Here is a 23,327-nt window from a genome sequence, read left to right as displayed (position 1 = left end):
ACAAGCAGAGTGGACAGTGAGAAGGAGAGACAAAGAGAAAGGTCTTCCTTTACCGTTGGTGCACCCTCCAATGGCCGCCACGCCCGGCGCACCGCGCTGATCCAAAGCCAGGAGCCAGGTGCTTCTCCTGGTCTCCCATGCGGGTGCAGGGCCCAAGCACTTGGGCCATCCTCCACTGCACCCCCTGGGCCACAGCAGAGAGCTGGCCTGGAAGAGGGGCAACCGGGACAGAATCTGGCTCCCCGACTGGGACTAGAACCCGGTGTGCCGGTGCCACAGGGTGGAGGATTAGCCTATTGAGCCACGGTGTCGGCCCCAAAATAAACTATTTAGCTTTGTTTTGGGTTTTGGAATTTTAGAATTTTTATGCATTTAATGATTGGGTAAGTTCATAAGTATAGTAATATCTAATCAATGTAATTCTATTAATACAAACAAATCCTTTTTGGATTTATTCTTAATATGCAAATATTCATTTTCCAGTAAAGGTGAGTATTCTAGAATTAACCTGGCATGAGAAATATTTGTTTATGTTTTATATATTGAAATCCTATTTGTTATATGTAAAATAGAATATATATTCATTATTGAGTGGAAAACTGCTATAGTAGTTAAGTGTAAAAGCTGCTACTATGTACAAAAACAATAAAAAGCTTTAATATAATTAAAAAACAGGGAAATAGATTTAAAATTAATGCAATATTAGGGTAGAACACAATAGCTAGTTGACTTTACAAATAATATCATATCCTTTTAAGCCAAACAATGTTAAATGATTTTAAATAATAGAGAATAAAATACTATGTATTAAATATAAGTCTACTCTTTGTAGAATTATTTGTTATACATGAATTCATAACATTAACAAAATATCTTGAGAATTATACTCCCATTCATTCAAATATTCATTGAGTACCTACTTTAAGTTAGGTATTACACTAAGTTCTCAGTGAGAAATATACTAAATAAGTGAATAAGAAATACCTGCAAATAATCATAATGTTATAAAAGATAAAAAAAAAGTTGTTTTGCCAGAGAATGTCACTTGGAAACTAGTGTTGATGGAGTGGACTGGGAAGGTCTTTTTTTTTTTTTTGACAGGCAGAGTGGACAGTGAGAGAGAGAGACAGAGAGAAAGGTCTTCCTTTTGCCGTTGGTTCACCCTCCAATGGCCGCCGCGGCCGGTGCGCTGCGGCCGGCGCACCGCGCTGATCCGATGGCAGGAGCCAGGAGCCAGGTGCTTTTTCCTGGTCTCCCATGGGGTGCAGGGCCCAAGCACCTGGGCCATCCTCCACTGCACTCCCTGGCCACAGCAGAGGGCTGGCCTGGAAGAGGGGCAACCGGGACAGAATCCGGCGCCCCGACCGGGACTAGAACCCGGTGTGCCGGCGCCGCTAGGCGGAGGATTAGCCTAGTGAGCCGCGGCGCCGGCCCGGGAAGGTCTCTTCAAGTGGGAACATTTAAACCAAAATCTGAGACACAAGAAGGAGTCAACTATGAGAGGGGCTGTATGGGTGTAAACACTAACACCAGATGGAGCCAGCTATGAGGGGGTGTTCATGGGTGTGAATGCTCTGATACCAAAAGGAGCCAGCTATGAGAGGGTGTGCATGGGTGTGAATGCTCTGACACCAAAAGGAGCCAGCTGTGAGAGGGGTGTATATGGGTGTGAATGCTCACATGCAACTATGTTTTATCCTAAGGAGGTACTGAGGTGGGAAAGAGTGGGCCCCCTGCAGGAAAGAAAGTCATCACAACTTGGCATTGTGAACACGTGAAGAGTGGAATGATGCTGATTAGTTAGGATCTTGCAAACAAAAAACAAAAACAAATAAAGCATTTTTGGCTCATTTAAGTGAAGACAGAGGTTATTAAAGAGTTGGAGCATTGCACACGGGATTGATTAACAGCTAAATTCCAGCTTTAGCACTTGTCTATTGAGAACACGCTTTGCGACATTGCTAGCCAGCAGAACTACCAGAGCTCCTTAAAGCCCCAACAACTCTGCAATGGGTGGATCTGGTGGGCAGAGCTCAGGTCATGTCACTGCACAGTAGCTGGAAAAGAGGTTGTTAAATGACAGTATTGATTTAGATTCTTTTTTTTTTTTTTTTTGACAGGCAGAGTGGACAGTGAGAGAGAGAGAGACAGAGAGAAAGGTCTTCCTATTGTCGTTGGTTCACCCTCCAATGGCCACCGCGGCTGGTGCGCTGCGGCTGGCGCACCACGCTGATCCGATGGCAGGAGCCAGGTGCTTTTCCTGGTCTCCCATGGGGTGCAGGGCCCAAGTACTTGGGCCATCCTCCACTGCACTCCCTGGCCACAGCAGAGAGCTGGCCTGGAAGAGGAGCAACCAGGACAGAATCCGGCGCCCCGACCGGGACTAGAACCCGGTGTGCCGGCGCCGCAAGGCGGAGGATTAGCCTAGTGAGCCGCGGCGCCGGCCGATTTAGATTCTTTAACACAGAACACAATAAGAATGACTTAAGCTGTTTCTCCTTTATGTAATAGTTCTACCAGGCAAACAGACTAGAGGTGGAGGACTCTTCCTTTCTTATTCTACCATTTTCTTCATAGTGGAAGAAGGCTCACCTTCAGGGCTACATCCAACCTACAAGCAGAAGGAAATGAAATAGAGAATAGGCTAGGAGAAAGACTGAAACAATGAGACATTCCTCCAGGATTTGGGGCAATTGACATTGAGGGTTGAAGAAGGGGTAACAGGACATATATCAGGAGAAATGGGTCAAGACTGATATTTGTAATCATACCTTGGAGTAGACAATTCTGGATCATCTCATCTCTTAGAGTGTGGAGCCCAACATAACATTTTCCTTGATAATTCTTTGTTTTTACTAATTGGCCACTTTAATAAAAGGATTTATTTATTTATTTGAAAATTACAGTCACAGAGAGAGACAGAGAGATGGAGAAAGATCTTCCGTCTGTTGGTTCACTTCCCAAATGGTCACGACAGCCAGGGCTGGGCCAGGCTGAAGGCAGGAGCTTCTTCCAGGTCCCCCACGTGGGTGCAGGGGCCTGAGTACTTGGGCCATCTTCCACTGCTTTCCTAGGTGCATATGAGTGCTGGTGTCACAGGTGTTGGCTTAACCCTCTATGTCACAGCACTGGCCCATTTAGTAATTGGGCATGTTTTATGACAGAATTAGTTTCTGGGTCTCTGGAACTCCTTTGACATGTTGTTTAGTTCTTTCTATGTCAATGCTTTCGGGTCAATGCTAAGCACTGGCATTAGGAACCTATATTCGTAGTACTGGTAGAATGCACTATGTAGCCATTATCCTACACTTAGCAGACTTAAAAGTCTGAACTCAGAATAATTCCTTAAACTCGCACAAAGATTTTTCTTTTCTTTTCTTCTTTTTTTTAAAAAAATATTTATTTATTTATTTGAAAGGCAGAGTTACAGAGAGAGGGAGAGAAAGAGACAGAGGAAGAAATCTTCCATCAGCTGGTTCACTCCCCAGACAACTGCATTGGCCAGGGCTGGGCTGTGCTGCAGCCAGGAGCTTCTTGCAGGTGTCCTATGTGGGTAGGAGAGACCCAAGCATCTGGACCATATTCCTCTGCTTTTCCCAGGCCATTAGCAGGTTGCTGGATCAGAGGTAGAGCAGTCAGGACTTGCAGTAATGCCCATATATAATACTGGTGTTGCAGGCAGTAGCTTAATCCACTACACCACAATGCTGATCCCTGTATGATGCGTTAAAGATATTTCAAAATACTTTCATAGAACTTATCCTCATCACTTCACCAGGCGTTATTATCTTCCTTGCACAGATAATAATAAACAGGCTTGGAGAAAGGCCATATTGCAGAACTGAGACTCAAATTCTGGTCCACGGCTTTCTTTACTTTACCTCGGCCACTTGTTGGCTACTCCAGCAAATTTCCAAAGTTTGTCTCTCCAGTGCCAGAGTATTGCCCACAGCATTACTTACTAATATTACTTTATTAGTATTGAATTTTATTACTAATATTACTTTATTAGTATTGCATTGTAATAAATACTTTATTAGTATTATAGTAGTACTAGTGACAAAGGTGGAATGAACCTTGACAAGACAGAGCTAACAGAAGCAGCTGTAGTCTGTCGATGCAATTGACTACAATGCAATGACTACATTGACTGCAATGTCTCAATTAGTTTTATCAATAGTGGGGCAACTTGATATTGTGCACTTTCAGATGTAATGTAATGCAATACAAAGTGAACAATATCATGTGAAAAAAAGGAAAAAAAAAGTTTTCACTGAATCCAGTCAGGCCTCTAGGCTCTTACATCTAGATTTAGCCTACAGTGAACAGGAAATACAAGAGCAAGTTAAATGACACCAAGAAAATACAAAACTCCTAGCTTAGACTCTGCAGAGTCCATGTTAGAAAAAGTGCATGACCTTTGATTGGATCCTGGTTTAAAAAACCTTCCAAAAACAGTTGCAAAAGGCATTCTTCCTTTTTTTTTTTTTTTTTTTTTTTTTTTTTTTTTTACAGGCGGAGTGGACAGTGAGAGGGAGAGACAGAGAGAAAGGTCTTTCTTTGCCGTTGGTTCACCCTCCAATGGCCGCCGCGGCCGGTGCACCGCGCTGATCCAAAGCCAGGAGCCAGGTGCTTCTCCTGGTCTCCCATGCGGGGTGCAGGGCCCAAGCCCTTGGGCCATCCTCCACTGCACTCCCTGGCCACAGCAGAGAGCTGGCCTGGAAGAGGGGCAACCGGGACAGAATCCGGCAGCAAAAGGCATTCTTCAAGTGAATACGGTTCTGCTTGCTACTATAATTTTCTTAGGTGTGATAGTGATCTTGTATTTTATAAAACAGTGTTCTCATTCTGAGGTAATGCCAGTTAAGGTGTTTGATGTGAGGTAAAGCGCACCTTTCGAATGGTTCAACTGTACAGACTGACGTACAGATCGCGAGAGCGAGCAGAGACAGCAACATGCGAACAGGCTGATCCAGATTGAGCGTACACAGGTGTTCACAGCATTACTTTTTCAACTTTTCCTATGTTTTACAATGACCATAATCAACGGAGCAGAAAAAATGCCGCCTTTCTGGGCGGAGCCACCTCGCGCACCCGCCGTCGGGAGAGCAGTCGGAGCGCTGAGCAGCTCGCGCGCTGCCGCCGGCTCCCTTGGAGACGCGGTCTGGGCATGCTCAGAGGCCCCGCCGCGCCCGCCCCGCCCCTCGGGCGTACGTGGGCGCGCAGGGCGCAGGCGCGCGAGTCCTGGCAGCCCGCGAGACGCCAGCTGCGGTACGCGGCCGTCAGCTGAGGTGCGGGATCCGCGGCACGATGGAGCCGCTGAAGGTAGAAAAGTTCGCGACCGCCCACAGGGGAAACGGGTTGCGCGCCGTGGTCCCGCTGCGCCCCGGAGAGCTGCTGTTCCGCTCGGATCCCTTGGCGTACACGGTGTGCAAAGGGAGTCGGGGCGTCGTCTGTGACCGCTGCCTGCTGGGGTACGTACACTGCGCCCTCGCCCACCTGAGTCCCCGGCGGTGTGTGGGGTCCGGAGTGCTGGGGGGCCTCTGCCTGGTTGGGGCTGCGCGGGAGCCCGGCGGTGCTGCCGAGATGCCTGGTCCGGCACTCCCCCGGACGCGCGTGTTGCGGGGGGCGGGTCGCCCTGACAGGCCCGGCGCGGAGAGGGTGGAGGGTGTGTCGAGGCCCAAACCCTACCTCTCTGCAAGGTGGAACTGGACCCGCGAGCCGACCGGTCCCCCGAGCTGCGTTGGGAATTAGGGGCAGACTGGACGGGGATAATTTTGCTGGAGAACAAAAAGTCTACATCATGTGTGACAAGCTTCGTTGGGACAACTGTGGAACTGACTAGTGCAGGGGTGGGTGTCAATGAGGCTCACAGCCGAGTCCCCACCGGGAAAGAATGGGGCTTGCAGGGAGGCTGAAGAATCCTGGTGAGGAGGGTGCACTTCTGTTATTGGTTCTGTGTGGCCTGCGAACACGAAGATGGACTGGACGTTGTTTGGAATCTTTAAGCAGCAGATCAAGTGGGAAGGATAATTACAATGTATCAGAAAGGCAGAAATAGAGATGCAGTTACTGTGCTATGGGAGCGTTTGTAAGTTACTGGGGTTCCTTAGTGTGCTTTGCCATATCCTTGCCGTGCGGGAAAGTCTAACTCTGAACCACCTGTCCAGGTGCAAGAATTCACGTGAGTGTTTAGGTAGCCTGGCAGCACAGTGCCATTGAAAAGCGCTATGGGAAAGCAGTTTATGGGAGTGTGTAACACATGCAGCGGTAGGAATTGCGTTCAATGCTATTGAGTTTTTGTTGAGTTTCTGCCTGCAACTGAGAAGAGCTCTGTTTTGAGATGGGTAGGATGATTGCTTTTCCAGACCTGTCAGGCTGGGATTGAGTTAGGGAAGTACGTGCAAAGCTCAGATCTGTAGCTTGACTTTTACTCTCACTAGGTCCCTATGTGATCCATAATTGAGGAATCTGTTTAATTTGAATTTGAAGGTTATCAAATAATAGTTGTATTTGCTGATTTCTGAAAAAGCGTTGATGACAAAAATCCATTTGGGAAGGAGCACATTGTGTGATTAAGAACAATTCATTCCTTTCAAGACTTTGCTGAAGGCTGTCGTTTAACTTCATAGATCTTTGATTATCCTTCAGGCAAATTGAGAAATTGGCCTGTGTATTCTGTTACATCCTTTGGAGTATATGCTGAGTTTTACTGTAGTCCAAAATAGAGAACTTGCTGTTTAAGTCCTATCATATTAATTGGTGAATAGAATGTGGGCCACTTTGGTAATAAAATCAGGCTAACACTTTATTTAGTACCTGGAATAGAAATGTTTTGGAATGAGTGAATGGTGACAAATTAGTAACTATTGTCAGAGCTTCACTTCAGTCATAAAACACATGGAATTGTCCATTTTCCAAATAAACTACACAGTGTTTTTGTGGGCAGGATGCTTCTTGATTTGCCTTATTATTATTATTATTATTTTTTTTTTTGACAGGCAGAGTGGACAGCGCGAGAAAGAGAGACAGAGAAAGGGCTTCCTTTGCCGTTGGTTCACCCTCCAATGGCCGCCGTGGCAGGTGCGCAGTGGTCGGCGCACTGCGCTGATCCGAAGGCAGGAGCCAGGTGCTTCTCCTGGTCTCCCATGGGGTGCAGGGCCCAAGCACTTGGGCCATCCTCCACTGCACTCCCGGGCCACAGCAGAGAGCTGGCCTGGAAGAGGGGCAACCGGGACAGAATCCGGCGCCCCGACCGGGACTAGAACCTGATGTGCCGGCGCCGCAAGGTGGAGGATTAGCCTATTGAGCCGCGGCGCTGGTGCCATATTATTTTTTTAAAGATTTATTTATTTATCTGAGAAGTGGAGTTACAGAGAGAGGGAGAGACACAGAGAGAGGTTTTCCATCCACTAGTTCACTTCCCAAATGGCTGCAACAGCCAGAGCTGTAGGAAGAGATATCAGAGAAGGCAACAGTAGTAGTGAAAGGTTTGGGGATAACTGAGAAAGTGGTTGCTAAAGTGACTCTGTCTTAGAGAGAAAGTAGTTTAAAACATTCTTCTAGGAGAGAAGAGAGAGTTGCCTAGTGAAGTTTAGGATTGTTGGAGGAATGCTGAGGCTTCATTTAAAACTTATGATCATTTATTTAAGGTGGGAATAGTTAGCAGGATAGTACTTTTTTCTCTCCCAGTGACCAGTTGCTTGACTGAGAATTTAATTGATCTTGGATGTCCAAGTGAATTTGATGGACAGAGAGAGGGAAATGAAGTTGGAGTTAGATGCAGGGAGGGTGTAATCATGGACCACTGTTCCTAAGCTAAGGAATGAGGTCACAGGGAGGGTGACAGGCAGTGAAATGTTGTTGAATCAATGGAATGAAGATCCTGATGTGGTCAGATAAATAGTGGAGTGCTTGGAGAATGGATTGACTTGACATGTTTGCTTCGATACAGTGTATACATTGATCCAGTTAGGTTTAGGGTATGGTAGAAAGTAGCTGAGGGGACCAGGGCTGTGGTGCAGGGGGTAAAGCTGCCATCTGCAGTGCCAGTAACCCATATGGGTCCTGGTTTGAGTCCTGGCTGCTCCACTTCCCCTCCATCTCTCTCTGATATGGCCTGGGATAGTAGTAGAAGATGGCCCAAGTCCTTGGGCCCCTGCACCCAAGTGGGAGACCCAGAAGAATCTCCTGTTTCCTGGCTTTAGATCGGCATAGCTCCGGCCATTGTGGCCATTTGGGGAATGATCCAGTGGATGGGAGACCTCTTTCTCTGTAACTCTGCCTTTCAAATAAATAAATAAATCTTTAAAAAAATTGGCCGGCGCCGCGGCTCACTAGGCTAATCCTCCGCCTAGCGGCGCCGGCACACCAGGTTCTAGTCCCGGTTGGGGCGCCGGATTCTGTCCCGGTTGCCCCTCTTCCAGGCCAGCTCTCTGCTGTGGCCCGGGAGTGCAGTGGAGGATGGCCCAAGTGCTTGGGCCCTGCACCCCATGGGAGACCAGGATAAGCACCTGGCTCCTGGCTCCTGCCATCGGATCAGCGCGGTGCGCCGGCCACAGCGCGCCGGCCGCGGCGGCCATTGGAGGGTGAACCAACGGCAAAGGAAGACCTTTCTCTCTGTCTCTCTCTCTCACTGTCCACTCTGCCTGTCAAAAAAAAAATAATAAAATAAAAAAAATAAAAAAATAAAAAAAAAAGTAGCTGAGATAGGGAGTAATAAAAGATTGTTGAAATGTTCAGGAAACCAAGAGGCTAAGGTGTTACATGACTTTTCTAAAGGGAATTACCATGAATGTTAGGTATTGCAGTATGACTAATTTAAGCAAAGGCAGAATCCTCACGTTGGCTTCCTAACCCAAGGTTGAGTAGAAAGAGCCATGTGGAGACTGGGAGGCACTTGTCCATGTTCAAATAATGTATGAAAGATACTACTTTTGGGTCCGGCACTGTGGCATAGTGGGTGAGGCTGCCACATGCAGTACCAGCTGCTCCACTTTCAATCCAGCTCTCTGCTATGACCTGGGAAAGCAGTGGTCCTTGGGCCGCTGTACCCACTTGGGAGACCTGGAAGAGGCTCCTGGCTCCGGATCGGTCCAGCTCTGGCTGTTGCGGCCATTTGGGGAGTGAACCAGAGATGGAAGACCTCTCTGTCTCTGCCTCTGCTTCTCTGTAACTCCGCCTTTCAAACAAATAGATATGTCTTAAAAAAAAAAAAAAGGCTATTACTTGGGTTTATAGCTGATTTTGTGAAGTATATTAGCACCATGTGTTAGGGAACAGTTGCAGTATTATAGATTGTTTCTGAGAGAACCTGAAGGTCAAAGGACTAGCAAAGTCATCTCACAGGGTAAAACCTTGAGAAATGGCTTAAAGTTAGGATTTGTAGATTCCTGAGTATTAGCTAATGGGTTTACCTGAGGGTGAAGGACTTGACATAAAATAAGGTGGAAGAACTGATAATAAAGTGAGTTGGGAAAATAAATCATGGATCCAACTTCCATTTTTCCTTCTGAGTGGGAGTTAGAATTTTTGTTTCCACCTCCTCCCCCGACCCACATCCTTTTCTTCTGTAAGGAGGTTTGGGAAAGGGACTATGTGGTTGAGTCCTGAGCCTGAAAACATTTGGTCCATGTGAATGCCACAACAGATCATATTCTTAACCAGACAGGATGACCTACTTTGTGGATAGCAATGAGCTATCCTCCTTTTCCAGACTGGTGCTTATTCAGGGTTTCATAGAGCAACCAGGGGAAAGGTATGGAGGACGGTACATGGAACACAGTAGTTTGGACTGGCCCACACATAGCCACTGTGGCTTCTTCTTGTACTTACTGCCTGGTAACTGATCCTGAGTTCCACAAATGGTGACACATCCCCAGGAATCTGTTTTGTCATGGAGATGACAGTGATCTGTTCTCTTTGTATATCCATTTTTTTCTTTGCCCTTGGAATTGTCTGGTCTACCTGTACTGCTTCTCTATTGTGTTCCTTATGAGCATAAATATGGACTGGAGAGCATTCATATACTTATAGTGGTATAAATTTGTATTGTTCCTTTAGTACTACCTATCACAACTGGAAATTCTTTTATGTTTTGTTTTTCTTTTGATGAAAAGTAGGTGGATTTATTTTCTTATGGAAAAAAGATACATCCCTGAGCTCAGATTTGTTTTGAGTGGAGGTGACCCATGAAAGATGGTAGGAAGTGTCTCTTGGATGGGTGGGATTTTAACCAGATCTCTCTTAGGAGTAGTGGTATTAAAAGTGCTCCTATGGGACTAGCGCTGTGGTGCAGTGGGTTAATGCCCTGGCCTGAAGCGCTGGCATCCCATATGGGTGCCGGTTGGAGACCCAGCTGTTCCACTTCCCATCCAGCTCTCTGCTATGGCCTGGGAAAGCAGTAGAAGATGGCCCAAGTCCTTGGGCCCCTGTATCTGGAGACCCAGAAGAAGCTCCTGGCTTCGGATTGACACAGCTCCAGCTGTTGCGGCCAATTGGAGAGTGAACCATTGGATGGAAGACCTCTCTCTCTCTCCCTCTCCTTCTCTCTGTGTAACTCTTACTTTCAAATAAATAAATAAATCTTAAAAAAAAAAAAAAGTGTTACTAAAGCTCAGTGCCAGCCATGCCCCCTCAACTAGGGCATTTTGGGGAGAGATACTTAAGTAGATTGCTGGGATCATCTTCCCTGGGGAAGTCATAGAGTTGCATAAGTTGGTCTATTTTGTAGAAAATGGAGACCCAAGGAGGAGTATGAGCCCTGAGACATCTGTAGAATCTCACTAGGCAAAGAATCCTGTGACTGATTCTGCCCAGAGGCACCAATTTCTCTGTATATCATGGCAGTGGAAGGCTTGTGTGAGATTCTTTTATCTTGACCCTACTTATAGGACTCTGACAGAAATTCAGATACCAAGGAATATTCAGTGATATTTCGCACAGATTTTTGATAATAAAGAAAAAAGGAGAGAGAATTTTAATGAATAGGGATCTGGGTAAATTGTGGTATGTCCGTATTAGAGAATACAGTGTAGCTGTTTGTACAGATGTAGATGATACATTATTGGTGAATAAAGTTGTAGAACAATGTATATATTTTAAATAAAATCTTTTGGGTAGGTGTTTGGTCCAGCATCCCATGTGGGAGTGTTTGGGTTCCAGCCCCTGATCTGCTTCTATTTTCACCTTCTTGTTAATGGAGACCTAGGGAGTTAACAGCGATGGCTCAAGTAATTGGGTTCCTTCCATTTATATGGGAGACCCAGATTGAATTCCAGGCTCCTGGCTTTAGCCTGGCCCAGCTCGGGCTATTGCAGGCATTTGGGAGTGTACTAGTTAGATGGAAAACTTTGCTCTATATGCTTCTCTTGCTCTCTGCCTTTTAAATAAATAATAAATAAATGATTATAAACAAAATCTTTGTATATGTGGGTATTTATTTGTATTTATAGAAAAGGTCTATAAGAGCTCACCAAATTCTAATAAAATTACTTCTGGAGAAAGGTTTTTGGAGGTTGGGGAATATATCACTTCGTCCTTTATATATTTTGTATTTTCCCCACAGGAAAGCTTGTGTCCTTTTTTGTAATTAGAGATTTAAATAAAATTTGACAAAGTCTTTAATGGCTTCATTTGAACTTGTTTTTTATTTTTTTTTAATTTTTATTTATTTATTTTATTTTTTGACAGGCAGAGTGGACAGTGAGAGAGAGAGACAGAGAGAAAGGTCTTCCTTTGCCGTTGGTTCACCCTCCAATGGCCGCTGCGGCCCGCGCGATGCAGCCGGCGCACCGAGCTGATCCGAAGCCAGGAGCCAGGTGCTTCTCCTGGTCTCCCATGGGGTGCAGGGCCCAAGCACTTGGGCCATCCTCCACTGCACTCCCGGGCCACAGCAGAGAGCTGGCCTGGAAGATTGGCAACTGGGACAGAATCCGGTGCCCCGACCGGGACTAGAACCCGGTGTGCCGGCGCCGCAAGGCGGAGGATTAGCCTAGTGAGCCGCGGCGCTGGCTGGCTTCATTTGAACTTGTATAAAAAAGGGTGTGTGCTTAGGATACAGGTGATTTTGAAATGTTTGTCAACTTTTCTTCTCTTTTTTGGAATTGCTAGCTGATTCTGTCAAGAGTGAGTCTCCTGATGCACGGTGAGCCAGTGCATCTGGCCCTTGGTTTCAGAATTTGGACTGAAAAAGGTAAAATTCCCGCTGAAGGACTTCCTAATTCTGTCCTTGCTTTTGCTTAGACCTGCTTATTCAACTTTTACTTGGATTTTTTGCAAGACTCCACTATCTGTTAATAAACTTTATTCATTTTTCTCATTCTGGGCACACAAGGTAACTGTTTTCCAGTTCCTTTGCAGCTGGATTGAAACATGGTTATATAAACCATTTCTGGATCTGTGATAAAATACACTGTGCCATCCTCCTGCTGTCTCTTCTCTTGCTTTGACAACTGTGGAGGCTGTGTGTTGAGAAGGAAAAGTAAGAAGCATGAATCAACCCATGGAGGAGAGCATCAGAAGTCTGTATGTATCAGAAGTCACAGGAATCAAACTTCTATTGAGTTAGGTCACTTAGAGCAACCTTTCTTTGAATTTAATATGGAGCTGCTGGGACACAGACCTGTGCCCCTTTGGAATGCCAGGTGTCACAGGCAGTGGCTTTATTGCTGTGCCACAGTGTGGGCCTTCTGGAGTTATTTTTTAAGATAATTTTGAACATTTACACTTAATCAGCATTTTGACATTTGAAATAGCTACATGTTTCTTCACCTATCTCCAGGGAGAGATAATCCAGCATCTTCCCACTGCAGTTTTTAGATATTTAAAGCTTTTATTTGGAAATAATTTCAAAGTTACAGAAAAGTAGCAAGAATAAGAATAGTACCAGAGGCCGGCGCTGTGGCTCACTAGGCTAATCCTCCGCCTAGCGGCGCCGGCACACCGGGTTCTAGTCCCGGTCGGGGCGCCGGATTCTGTCCCGGTTGCCCCTCTTCCAGGCTAGCCCTCTGCTGTGGCCAGGGAGTGCAGTGGAGGATGGCCCAGGTGCTTGGGCCCTGCACCCCATGGGAGACCAGGAAAAGCACCTGGCTCCTGGCTCCTGCCATCGGATCAGCGCAGTGCGCCGGCCGCGGCAGCCATTGGAGGGTGAACCAACGGCAAAGGAAGACCTTTCTCTCTGTCTCTCTCTCTCACTGTCCACTCTGCCTGTCAAAAAAAAAAAAAAAAAAAAAAAAAAAAGAATAGTACCAGAAAAAAAATCTGCATACCCTTTACCCAGATTACACTATTAGTGTTTTGCTTCATTTTTGTGCATTCTTCTTTCTCCTAACCTGGTACCCCTTCTGTATACACATACATACACATGCATACACACACACTTTTTCTGAAGATGTCCCTTCCCTGTATCTTATGCCCTTTACTTTTAGATAGTTCAGTGTCTATATCTAAATAGGGTTATTATCAGACATATCAACTTTAGTAAATTTGTTATTGCTATAATACTTTATTCCAATTTTTTCAAGTGATCTGATAACATTTTATAGCATATTATTCCCCTTTCCAATACATGATCCTGTCTAGGATTAAGTGTTACATATTTTTAGAAGATTTATTTATTTGAAAGGCAGAGTTACAGAGAGGCAGAGGCAGAGAGAGAGATTTTCCATCCACTGGCTCACTCCCCAGATGGCCGTGATGGCCGGAGCTGTGCTAATCCAAAGCCAGGAGCCAGGAGCTTCTTCCAGAGTCTCCCACATGGGTGCAGGGGCCCAAGCACTTGGGCCATCCTCTGCTGCTTTCCCAGGCCATAGCAGTGAGCTAGATTGGAAGTGGAGCAGCCGGGACTCACAATAGGCACCCATATGGGATACCAGCACTGCAGATAGTGACTTTACCCACTAGGCACAGCACCAGTCCCAAGTGTTACATTTAATTGTCCTAATATTGTACCCTCTTTTAATCTGGAACACCATGACATTTTTGAAGGGTATAGTTGCCTCCTTTTTTTCAAACTGGCCATTCTTCATATTGGTTTTGCCTAGTATTTCTTCATGTTCAAGGTTATATATTCTCAGCAAGGAGCTACATGGGTAGTGTATCCTCAGTGTAGCACATTGAGTGGCTCATGGTTTCCAGCTGCCCTCATTGCTGTTGTTAATTTTGTGTTACTTTTGATCACCCAGTCCAGTTGTTTCTGTTTTCTTCACTGTACACTACACTGTTTCTCCTCCATGCAACCCAAAAATCTATGGGGAGACTCTAGAAGACCATGCAAATACCCTGCCTGTTGAAATTTCCCCTTAAATTTAGCATCCATGATGAATGTTTCTTGATTGAATTGTTGGTTGAATTGCAAAATGCATATTTCCAACTACATATCTGGTCCCACACTTCCCATTTAGCATTCAGCCCAGCATTTCACTATAAGCAAGACTCTTTAGTCCTCATTATTTATGTTTTTATTATCAGTATGAACTCACCAATTTCTACTTTTTATGGTTTATCGTTAATGACATACCTTATTTGGTACTCACATTGTGTTAGATTTTGCCAGGAGGAAACCCTCAAAGATGATTCTCATGTCCTTGTGATAGGTTCCAACCTGTTTTTTGTTTTTAAGCACATCTGCGCTTTCTGGCGTAGCAGTGTTCCGGGCTCATCCTGTACTTTCATGTTCCAGCCCTGGAGTTTGTTTTGGATACCAAGGATTCCTGGTTTCTTTTCATGAGGAATAGTTTAGAGACCTACATTAGGGCTAGGTAGGGTCACTGCTGCTTGAATGTTTTTGCTTTTTGCCCTTTCCAGCAAAGTTAGGAAGCATGATGGTTTGTGTACACAGTGAATATCCAAATATGTATACATGTATCCATTTTAGCAATAATGCATTCACATCAACACTTCCATTTACAAATGTCTCATCATGGTCTTTCTTGCCTTTTCCTGATTCACAAGTGTATGTCGGCACTCTGGGTCTCCTACATGGCTGTCAGGGACCCAAGTACTTAAACTATTATTTGCTGCCTCCCAGTGTGCATGTTAACTGGAAACTAGAATTGGAAACCAAGCCGGGACTCAAACTTGGGTACTCTGATATAGAATGAAGGCATCTCAAAGAGTGTCTTTTTTTGCAGTGGGGGTGGGGCATGCAACTTTACTGAAGAAGAATAAAGTAATTACTAGCAAGCTATTAGTGAATTACTCATCCATCGACAACTTACATCATTTATTCAATGCTATATTAAACAGTGTATGGGAAGATGGATTAACTAATAGCTCCAAGCCTCCCTACCATTTAAATGACAATTACAAAATGTTTGAGACCCTATTTTGGAATACAAAGGGTGTTTGACTTCCAGTTTCCATTCTCTAGCACAAGAGCAGGTCATTCCTTTATCAACATGCATGAAATACATTACATTTTCTGTTCTGCTGATGCGATAAATTCAATACCAGTTCTCCAGCCACATCAGTTATGAGCATAAAGTATATCATGTAGCCTCAAATCTCTAACAGTGGAAGGTTTAAACAAGAATGGATGTTGCTAGAATACTGCTGCTTCATTTGATGTGACAATTGAGCATCCATCTTCCTCCCTCTCAGATGATTTCTTCAGTGTGTTAGAGCAGTGAGGAATGGTTTTAGTTTCATAAACAAGTTAGAATGAAGACATTGGCCATATAATGCACATGCTCCATTTTAAAATTTTTTTAAAAAATTTTTTGCCAGGCAGAGTTAGAGTAAGAGAGACAGAGAGAGAGTTATAGACAGTGAGAGAGAGACAGAGAGAAAGGTCTTCCTTCCATTGGCTCACGGCCGGTGCTGCACCAATCTGAAGCCAGGAGCTGGGTACTTCCTCCCGGTCTCCCATGTGGGTGCAGGGACTCAAGCACTTGGGCCATCCTCCTCTGCCCTCTTGGGCCACAGCAGAGAGCTGGACTGGAAGAGGAGCAACTGGGACTAGTACCCGGCACTCCAACTGGGACTAAAACCCAGGATGCTGGCCAGCGCCGCGGCTCACTAGGCTAATCCTCCACCTAGCGGCGCCGGCACACCGGCTTCTAGTCCCGGTTGGGGCGCCGGATTCTGTCCCGGTTGCCCCTCTTCCAGGCCAGCTCTCTGCTGTGGCCAGGGAGTGCAGTGGAGGATGGCCCAAGTGCTTGGGCCCTGCACCCCATGGGAGACCAGGAAAAGCACCTGGCTCCTGCCATCGGATCGGCGCGGTGCGCCGGCCGCAGCGCGCCGGCCGCGGTGGCCATTGGAGGGTGAACCAACGGCAAAAAGGAAGACCTTTCTCTCTGTCTCTCTCTCTCACTGTCCACTCTGCCTGTCAAAAAACAAACAAACAAACAACCCAGGATGCTGGCGCCGCAGGTGGAGGATTAGCCAAGTAAGCACAGTGCCTCCCCACATGCTCCATTTTTTTAAAAAAAATTCTGAATCTTTGGCAACTGTTTTCTTGTAACTGCTGTACAGTTTCTAAAAGTAGTCATTGTCCAAAAAGCACTTAAATCTTCTCAGATGAGCATGTGAATGGAGGGAGGTAGACAAAAAATAAAATTAAAAATGATGAGATCTGATAGGGGAGCAGCCGGATCAGTAAATAAAAAAAAGAACAGTTATTTAAAGTTTAATCCAGCTGTAATGCAGGTTATTATGATTTTAAGGTAGCATCTTAGCTCTGTTTTATAGATCCATTTAATCTCTGGCACTAGGGGATCATCTGGGTTTGGATCACATAGCAGTGAACAAATGGATAAAATAACTTTAGAAATAATTAAGGCAGGAGACCACTGTGCTCTTAAAATATTGAGACAAATTCTGCCATTACTGTTAATATTTGGATGATAAATTCTTGTGTAAATGCAACCTTAGGTGGTTTGAAGGGCTAATCTGTAGGGAAATGAATTTTCAAAAAGAATACACCACCTTGATAGGGGCTGTCATTAGGTCCCATAATTGTGGCTTGCCAGTGAAACATAGCATCCCCAACTGGACCTGCAGAACATCGAGCTGAAGGGTCATGGGCAAATCACTAAGTTCCTTATTAATCTGTTTCAGCACCATAGTCAGTGCTTGTATTCTGGCTCCTCTCTGTGTGTACTCTGAGGTCTGGCCAAAACTCTTGATTATCCAGGTGTTGGGGAAGGATTGTCTCTTGGTCTCACTCTGATTCTGCTGGACACAGGTGCAAAGGGGCCTCACCTCCTCCCTACGGGGCAGCTGGTGCCTCCCTGGCCGTACAGGGCTTATGTGCACGACACAGCCACAATTCCCCAAATAGTGTCTTAACCACTGCACCGAATATCTATCTTGAGATCTTGTTATTCTTTGTAACTCCATAACACAACTTCATTTTCTGTATATACTGCAGCTTCTCATATCCTGTGCTTGGGAAGTTAGGTAATTTCTGGTACTTTGCATTTGTGTCATGAATAATCTTCCCTTATGTATTTTGATATTGTTGCAGGTGTATCTTCAGGGTAGATGCCTAGAAGTGGGATTTCTAGTTCAAAGTGGAATTGTACAATTTTGCATTCCCACTACTAGTGAATCGGAGTCCTTGTTATTTGTAGCTTTATAGCCTGCGTATATTTTAAGGCTTTTGAATTTTTTGTTATTTTGGTAGGTGGAAGATAGAATATCAATATAGCTTTAATGTGCATTTAAATTGGAGTATGACTGAACATAAAAATTTTTCATATATTTAACAGCTGTATTTTTTGGTGAATTTTTTTACATATATCTTTTCTGATTTTTCTTAAGATTTTTGATCTTTCCCCCTAAGTTTTAAACTTTTTTCTTTTATATTTTAGAGGTATTAACCCTTTAGGTTTGCTAAATAATACAGATATTTTCTCTCAGGTTGTCTGTCATTTCTTTTTTGACTTTGTTCATGATGGAGGAATTCACATGTTTTCTTCTAGAACTTCTTAACTTTATTTATTTTTTGACAGGCAGAGTGGACAGTAAGAGAGAGAGACAGAGAGAAAGGTCTTCCTTTGCCGTTGGTTCACCGCTCAATGGCCGCTGTGGCCAGCGCGCTGTGGCCGGCGCACCGCGCTGATCCGAAGGCAGGAGCCAGGTGCTTCTCCTGGTCTCCCATGGGGTGCATGGCCCAAGCACTTGGGCCATCCTCCACTGCACTCCCTGGCCACAGCAGAGTGCTGGACAGGAAGAGGGGCAACCAGGACAGAATCCGGTGCCCCGACCTGGACTAGAACCCGGTGTGCTGGCGCCACAGATGGAGGATTAACCTGGTGAGCTGCGGCGCTGGCTGAACTTTTGTACTTTAAATCTGTGTTTGGATTTCTGGTTCATTCAGAGTTCATTTTTTTTTTTAAAGGATTTATTTATTTATTTGAAAGGCAGAGTTACAGAGAGGCACAGGCAGAGAAAGAGAGAGAGGTCTTCCATACACTGGTTCACTCCCCAGGTGGCCGCAACCACTGGAGCTGCCCTGATCCGAAAGCAGGAGCCAGGCGCTTCTTCCAGCTCTCCCACGTGGATGCAGGTGCCCAAACACTTGGGCCATCCTCCACTGCTTTCCCAGGTCACAGCAGAGAGCTGGATCAGAAGTGGAGCAGCCGGGAGTTGAACCAGCGCCCATGTGGGATGCCGGCACTGCAGGCGGCGGTTTAACCTCTATGCCACAGTGCCAGCCCCTCAGAGTTCATTCTTACATGTGACCTAAGGAGTGAATTGATTTCGTTTTCAAATGGTTATCCTGTCATCCCATCCCCATTTATTAAAAAGACTATTCTTTTCCCTAGTGATTCACTCCAGTAATCATATTCTTCATCATGTACTACATGGGTCATTCTGAATTTTTCTGCTCCATTCTATTGGTCATTCAGTCTAGTCTTTGGTGCCATTAGAATATTTAATTGCTAGGAATGCTGTTATGTCACAAATATGTGGTTTTATTTCTTCCTTTTCAGTTTTAATGGTGTGTTTCTTGGCTTAGATTGAGCAATGCCTCCAGGCAGAGTTCAATGACAGTGAATATAGTGGACATTCTTGTGTGCCTGGCCTATGTGATTTCCTTAGTAAGATGCTAGTTTTAGGACCAGGGTACATATATTTTATCATGTTAGGGAGTATATATCATTTCTATTTTCTTTTTTTTAAAGATTTATTTATTTGAAAGAATTACACAGAGGAGAGGCAGAGAGAGAAAGGGAGGAAGGGAGAGAGGGGTCTTCCATCTGCTGGTTCACTCCCCATATGGCTACAAAGATTGGCCAAAGCTGTGCCGATCCAAAGCCAGGAGCCAGGAGCCTCCTCCGGGTCTCCCACGTGGGTACAGGGGCCCAAGGACTTGGGCCATCTTCTACTTCTTTCCCAGGCCATAGCAGAGAGCTGGATCAGAAGTGGAACAGCTGGTCCCGAACAGGCGCACTCTTGATTAAATTTGGGCATCAAAGGTGGTGGCTTAACTGCTGTGCCAAATGTCCTCAAAGGTAACTTTTTGACTTTCTTTCTTTCTTTTTTTTTTTTTTTTTTTTTTTTTTTTTTTTTTTTTGACAGGCAGGAGTGGACAGTGAGAGAGAGAGACAGAGAGAAAGGTCTTCCTTTTTGCCGTTGGTTCACCCTCCAATGGCCGCCGCGGCTGGCGCGCTGCAACCAGCGCACCGCGCCGATCCGATGGCAGGAGCCAGGTACTTATCCTGGTCTCCCATGGGTGCAGGGCCCAAGCACCTGGGCCATCCTCCACTGCACTCCCTGGCCACAGCAGAGAGCTGGCCTGGAAGAGGGGCAACCGGGACAGAATCCGGCGCCCCAACCGGGACTAGAACCCGGTGTGCCGGCGCCGCAAGGCGGAGGATTAGCCTAGTGAGCTGCGGCGCCGGCCCACTTTTTGACTTTCATAATTGTTCTTTGGTTAAGTTAGATGTTAACATTTGGAGAATTTTTCCCAAAGGCGAGTGGGAATTCTTCATATATGTATTTTTTTTGCAACTGTTTTGTTGGTCTGAATTATTTCAAAATGAGAAGTTACAAATAAAAACAATGGAAAGTTTTTATCTTTATGAGATACATCATGGGTAAAGTGATAGTACTTTGGAATTTGCTTTAAAATAATGTAGTTAGGAGATATTAGCAGAGATATATGCTGTATAGGCTTGCCCATACATTGATAATTTTTTTAAAGATTTATTTATTTATTGAAAAGGCAGAGTTACAGAGAGGGAGAGGCAGAGGTAGAGAGCGAAAGAAGTCTTCCATCTACTGGTTCACTCCCCAAATGGCCACAGTGGCCGGAGCTGGGCAGATCTGAAGCTAGGGGCTTCTTATGGGTCTTCCACACAGGTGCTTCCCAAGCACTTGGGCCATTGTCCACTGCTTTCCCAGGCACATCAGCAGGTAGCTGGATCAGAAGTGGAATTGGACTAAAACCCATGTGAGATGTCAGTGCTGCAGGCAGCACTTCATCTGCCTTGCCACAGCACTGGCCCCAACATTGATAATTCTTAATGCTGATTGATGAGCATGTCGGGTTTGATTATATGAGGGTACTTCTGAGGTTTGCAGAAAAGTGGAGTTGAAAGATAAATTTGTGAGACCGGTGCTGTGGCTCAGTGGTTAAAGTCCTGGCCTGCAGTGCCAGCATCCTATATGGGTGCTGGTTCTTGTCCCAGCTGCTCCACTTCTGATCCAGATCCCTGCTAATGCTGCCTGGGAAAGCAGTGGAGGATGGCCCAAGTCCTCGGGCCCCTGCACCCGCTTGGGAGACCAGGAAGAAGCTCCTGGCTCCTGGCTTCAGATTGGCCCAGCCCCGGCTGTCGTGGCCATTTGGGGAGTGAACCAGCAGATGGAAACTTATCTGTGTCTTTCTCTCTCTGTAACTCTGTCTTTCAAATAAATAAAATCAATCTTTAAAAAAATACATTTTTTGTCACTTTTTTTTTTGCATCAGAGTAAGAATATATTAATTTCATTTTCCATGAACTTTTTGGAGGGCCCTTATAGAATATAAATCTGAACCCAGGGCACAGTTATTTTCTGACTTTCATAAGCATCTGTTACAGAGAGGTGGACCAGAATGGTCTTCAGGAGTTACCTTTGGTTCAAAGTCAGTGTTTGGTTAACTCCTGTAAATCTGGGATCCTCTTCCCTAGAACTAGCCATGCTTGTAAACAACTGTAGATCTCTTTTAGGAAGCCTATGAAGAAATATTTACATATACATAGGAGTGTTTGGGTAGTAGAAATTTTTCTCAAGGGAACATGACTTTCCCCTCATCGAAGAGGCTTTGGGTTGTGAAGTGGCTCAAGTTTGGAGATTTTTAGAGGAATCACAGACTTTATTTTTATGATTTGAGTCATACTCCTGTTTGTCGGATCTAGGGAATTTTTAATAATAGTATTCAAGTAAGACAGTAGCAGATTACCTGTCTATTTCAGTTCTAGAAGTAAGACATTTGCAGATTCCCTGTCTATTTCAGTTCTAGAGGCCGGCTGTGATCAAAGATATCTGTAGCTCAGACCCTTTTGATTACTATTTTGACTGCCATTATAGTATCCAGTCCACCTTGCCTTTGGTTATTAAGTGATGCTACCTGATCCTTGCCACCATGGGACCCCATCATTCCCCACTACTTCCTGTGGCAGGCCTTTCCACTTTAATTCCTGGACTATACAGAATAGCCACCCTTTAAGAGGGCTCTTAAAGGAGACCAAGGCTCCTCTATAGATGTAGTTCTTACAGCTGGGTAAATAGGATGTTTTCTGGATCATCCCAGGGACATGGTTAAGTGGAAGTAACCAGGTCTTACATATTAAATCCATTCCAGTATTGTGATCCCTCATAACCTTTTTTTTTTTTTTTTAAGATTTATTTATTTATTTGAGAGGCAGTGTTACAGATAGAGGGAGAGACAGAGAGAGAGGTCTTCCATCGGCTGGTTCATTCCTCAAATGGCCACAATGGCAGGAGCTGAGCTGATCTGAAGCTAGGAGTCAGGAGCTTCCTCTGGGGCCCCCACGTGGGTGCAGGGGCCCAAGTACTTGGGCCATCTTACAGTGCTTTCCCAGGCCATCAACAGGGAGCTGGATCAAAGTGGAGCCACCAGGACAGGAACTGGCACTCATATGGGATGCTGGCACCACAGATGGAGGCTTAACCTACTATGAAGCAGCATTGCCCCCCTTCCAAAGCTTTAAAATTTTTACTTATATAAGGGGCTGGCTTTGTAGTACATCATGTTAAGCTGTCTTTACAATGCCAGCATACTGTACTAGAGCACCAGTTCCATTCCCAGCTACTCCACTTCTAACTCAGCTCCCTGCTAATGCACTTGGGAAAGCAGCAGAAGGTGGAGTTTCAGACTCCTGACTTTGGCTTGGCCTAGTCCCAGCTTTTGCAGCCTTTTGGGAAGTGAACCAGTGGATAGAAGACCTGTTTCTGTGTCTCTCCTCCTCTCTGATTTTTTTATTTAAAAATCTTTAAAAAAAATTATATTAAAGACCGAGGTGGTAGGGGGATGGGAGGAGGGAAGGAGGAAACATTAAGAGGTGCGGTGGTACAGGAGAGATCATCCACTGGTTCACTCACAGGTGCCTCTAACAGCCAGAACTGGACTAGGCCAAAGCCAGGAGACAGGAACTCAATCCATGTCCATTTGAGTGGTAAGGAACCCAAGTACTTGAGTCATCACCTGCTGCCTGCCAGTTTGTATTTTAGCAGGAATTGGAAATCAAAAGCTTGAGCTGGGACTTGAGCCTGGGTACTCTGTTGTGGGATGTTGGCATCCCAAGCAGTATCTTAAATGCTGTGCCAAACAGCTGCCCTTCACTAAGCTTGTAGATATCTTCTTCCTCAGTATGCCAAAGAAGTTCTACATTTCAAGTTCCTTTTTTGTCTGTCAGCTTTGGATTCAACTTTCAGTTAACCAACCAAGCAAACTGTTAGAGCCATTGCTAATAGCTTGAGGCAGCCTATTAGTGAGACCATTTCAGTAAGTTGAACTTGATGTAGTATTATCTTACACCTTAATCCAACACTCTTAGGATCCATTCCCATAAGTGTTCCCTTAGTTTTAGAGATAAATTGGCAAAATCCTATAGTTTTTTTTTTTTGGTGTGTCATGTACTTTTATTTTTAAAAGATTTATTTCTGTATTTGAAAGATAGAGTGAGGGGAATATGGAGAGAAGAGAGAAAGATCGATCTGGTTCACTCCCCAAATACCCTCAACAGCCTGCACTGGGCCAGGCTGAAGCAAGGAGCCAGGAAATCTCTCCAGGTCTCCCCTGTGGTTGGCAGGGACTCTAGTGCTTGGGCTGTCATCTGCTGCTTCCCAGGCACATTAGTGGGAAGCTGGATTGG

General features: G+C 45.1%; 1 protein-coding gene across 2 annotated transcripts in view; it reads left to right on the top strand.

The window, feature by feature from the left end:
- The first annotated feature begins 5,180 nt into the window (after nucleotides 1-5,180).
- Nucleotides 5,181-23,327, top strand: part of SMYD3 (SET and MYND domain containing 3) — a 780,787-nt gene continuing 762,640 nt past the window's right edge. The window contains exon 1 of one of the 2 annotated variants that reach the window (XM_089311674.1): nucleotides 5,181-5,474. In XM_089311674.1, coding sequence (XP_089167800.1) covers nucleotides 5,311-5,474 — 164 coding nt within the window. In that variant the 5' untranslated portion in view covers nucleotides 5,181-5,310. The remainder of the gene's footprint in view (nucleotides 5,475-23,327) is intronic. The other variant, XM_002717632.6, reaches the window with a different exon arrangement.

The sequence above is a fragment of the Oryctolagus cuniculus genome, chromosome 13 (genome assembly GCF_051225735.1).
Source record: "Oryctolagus cuniculus isolate XC-2025 breed Fujian yellow rabbit chromosome 13, ASM5122573v1, whole genome shotgun sequence".
Classification (NCBI taxonomy): domain Eukaryota; kingdom Metazoa; phylum Chordata; class Mammalia; order Lagomorpha; family Leporidae; genus Oryctolagus; species Oryctolagus cuniculus.
This window is presented reverse-complemented; position numbering and strand designations above follow the sequence as displayed.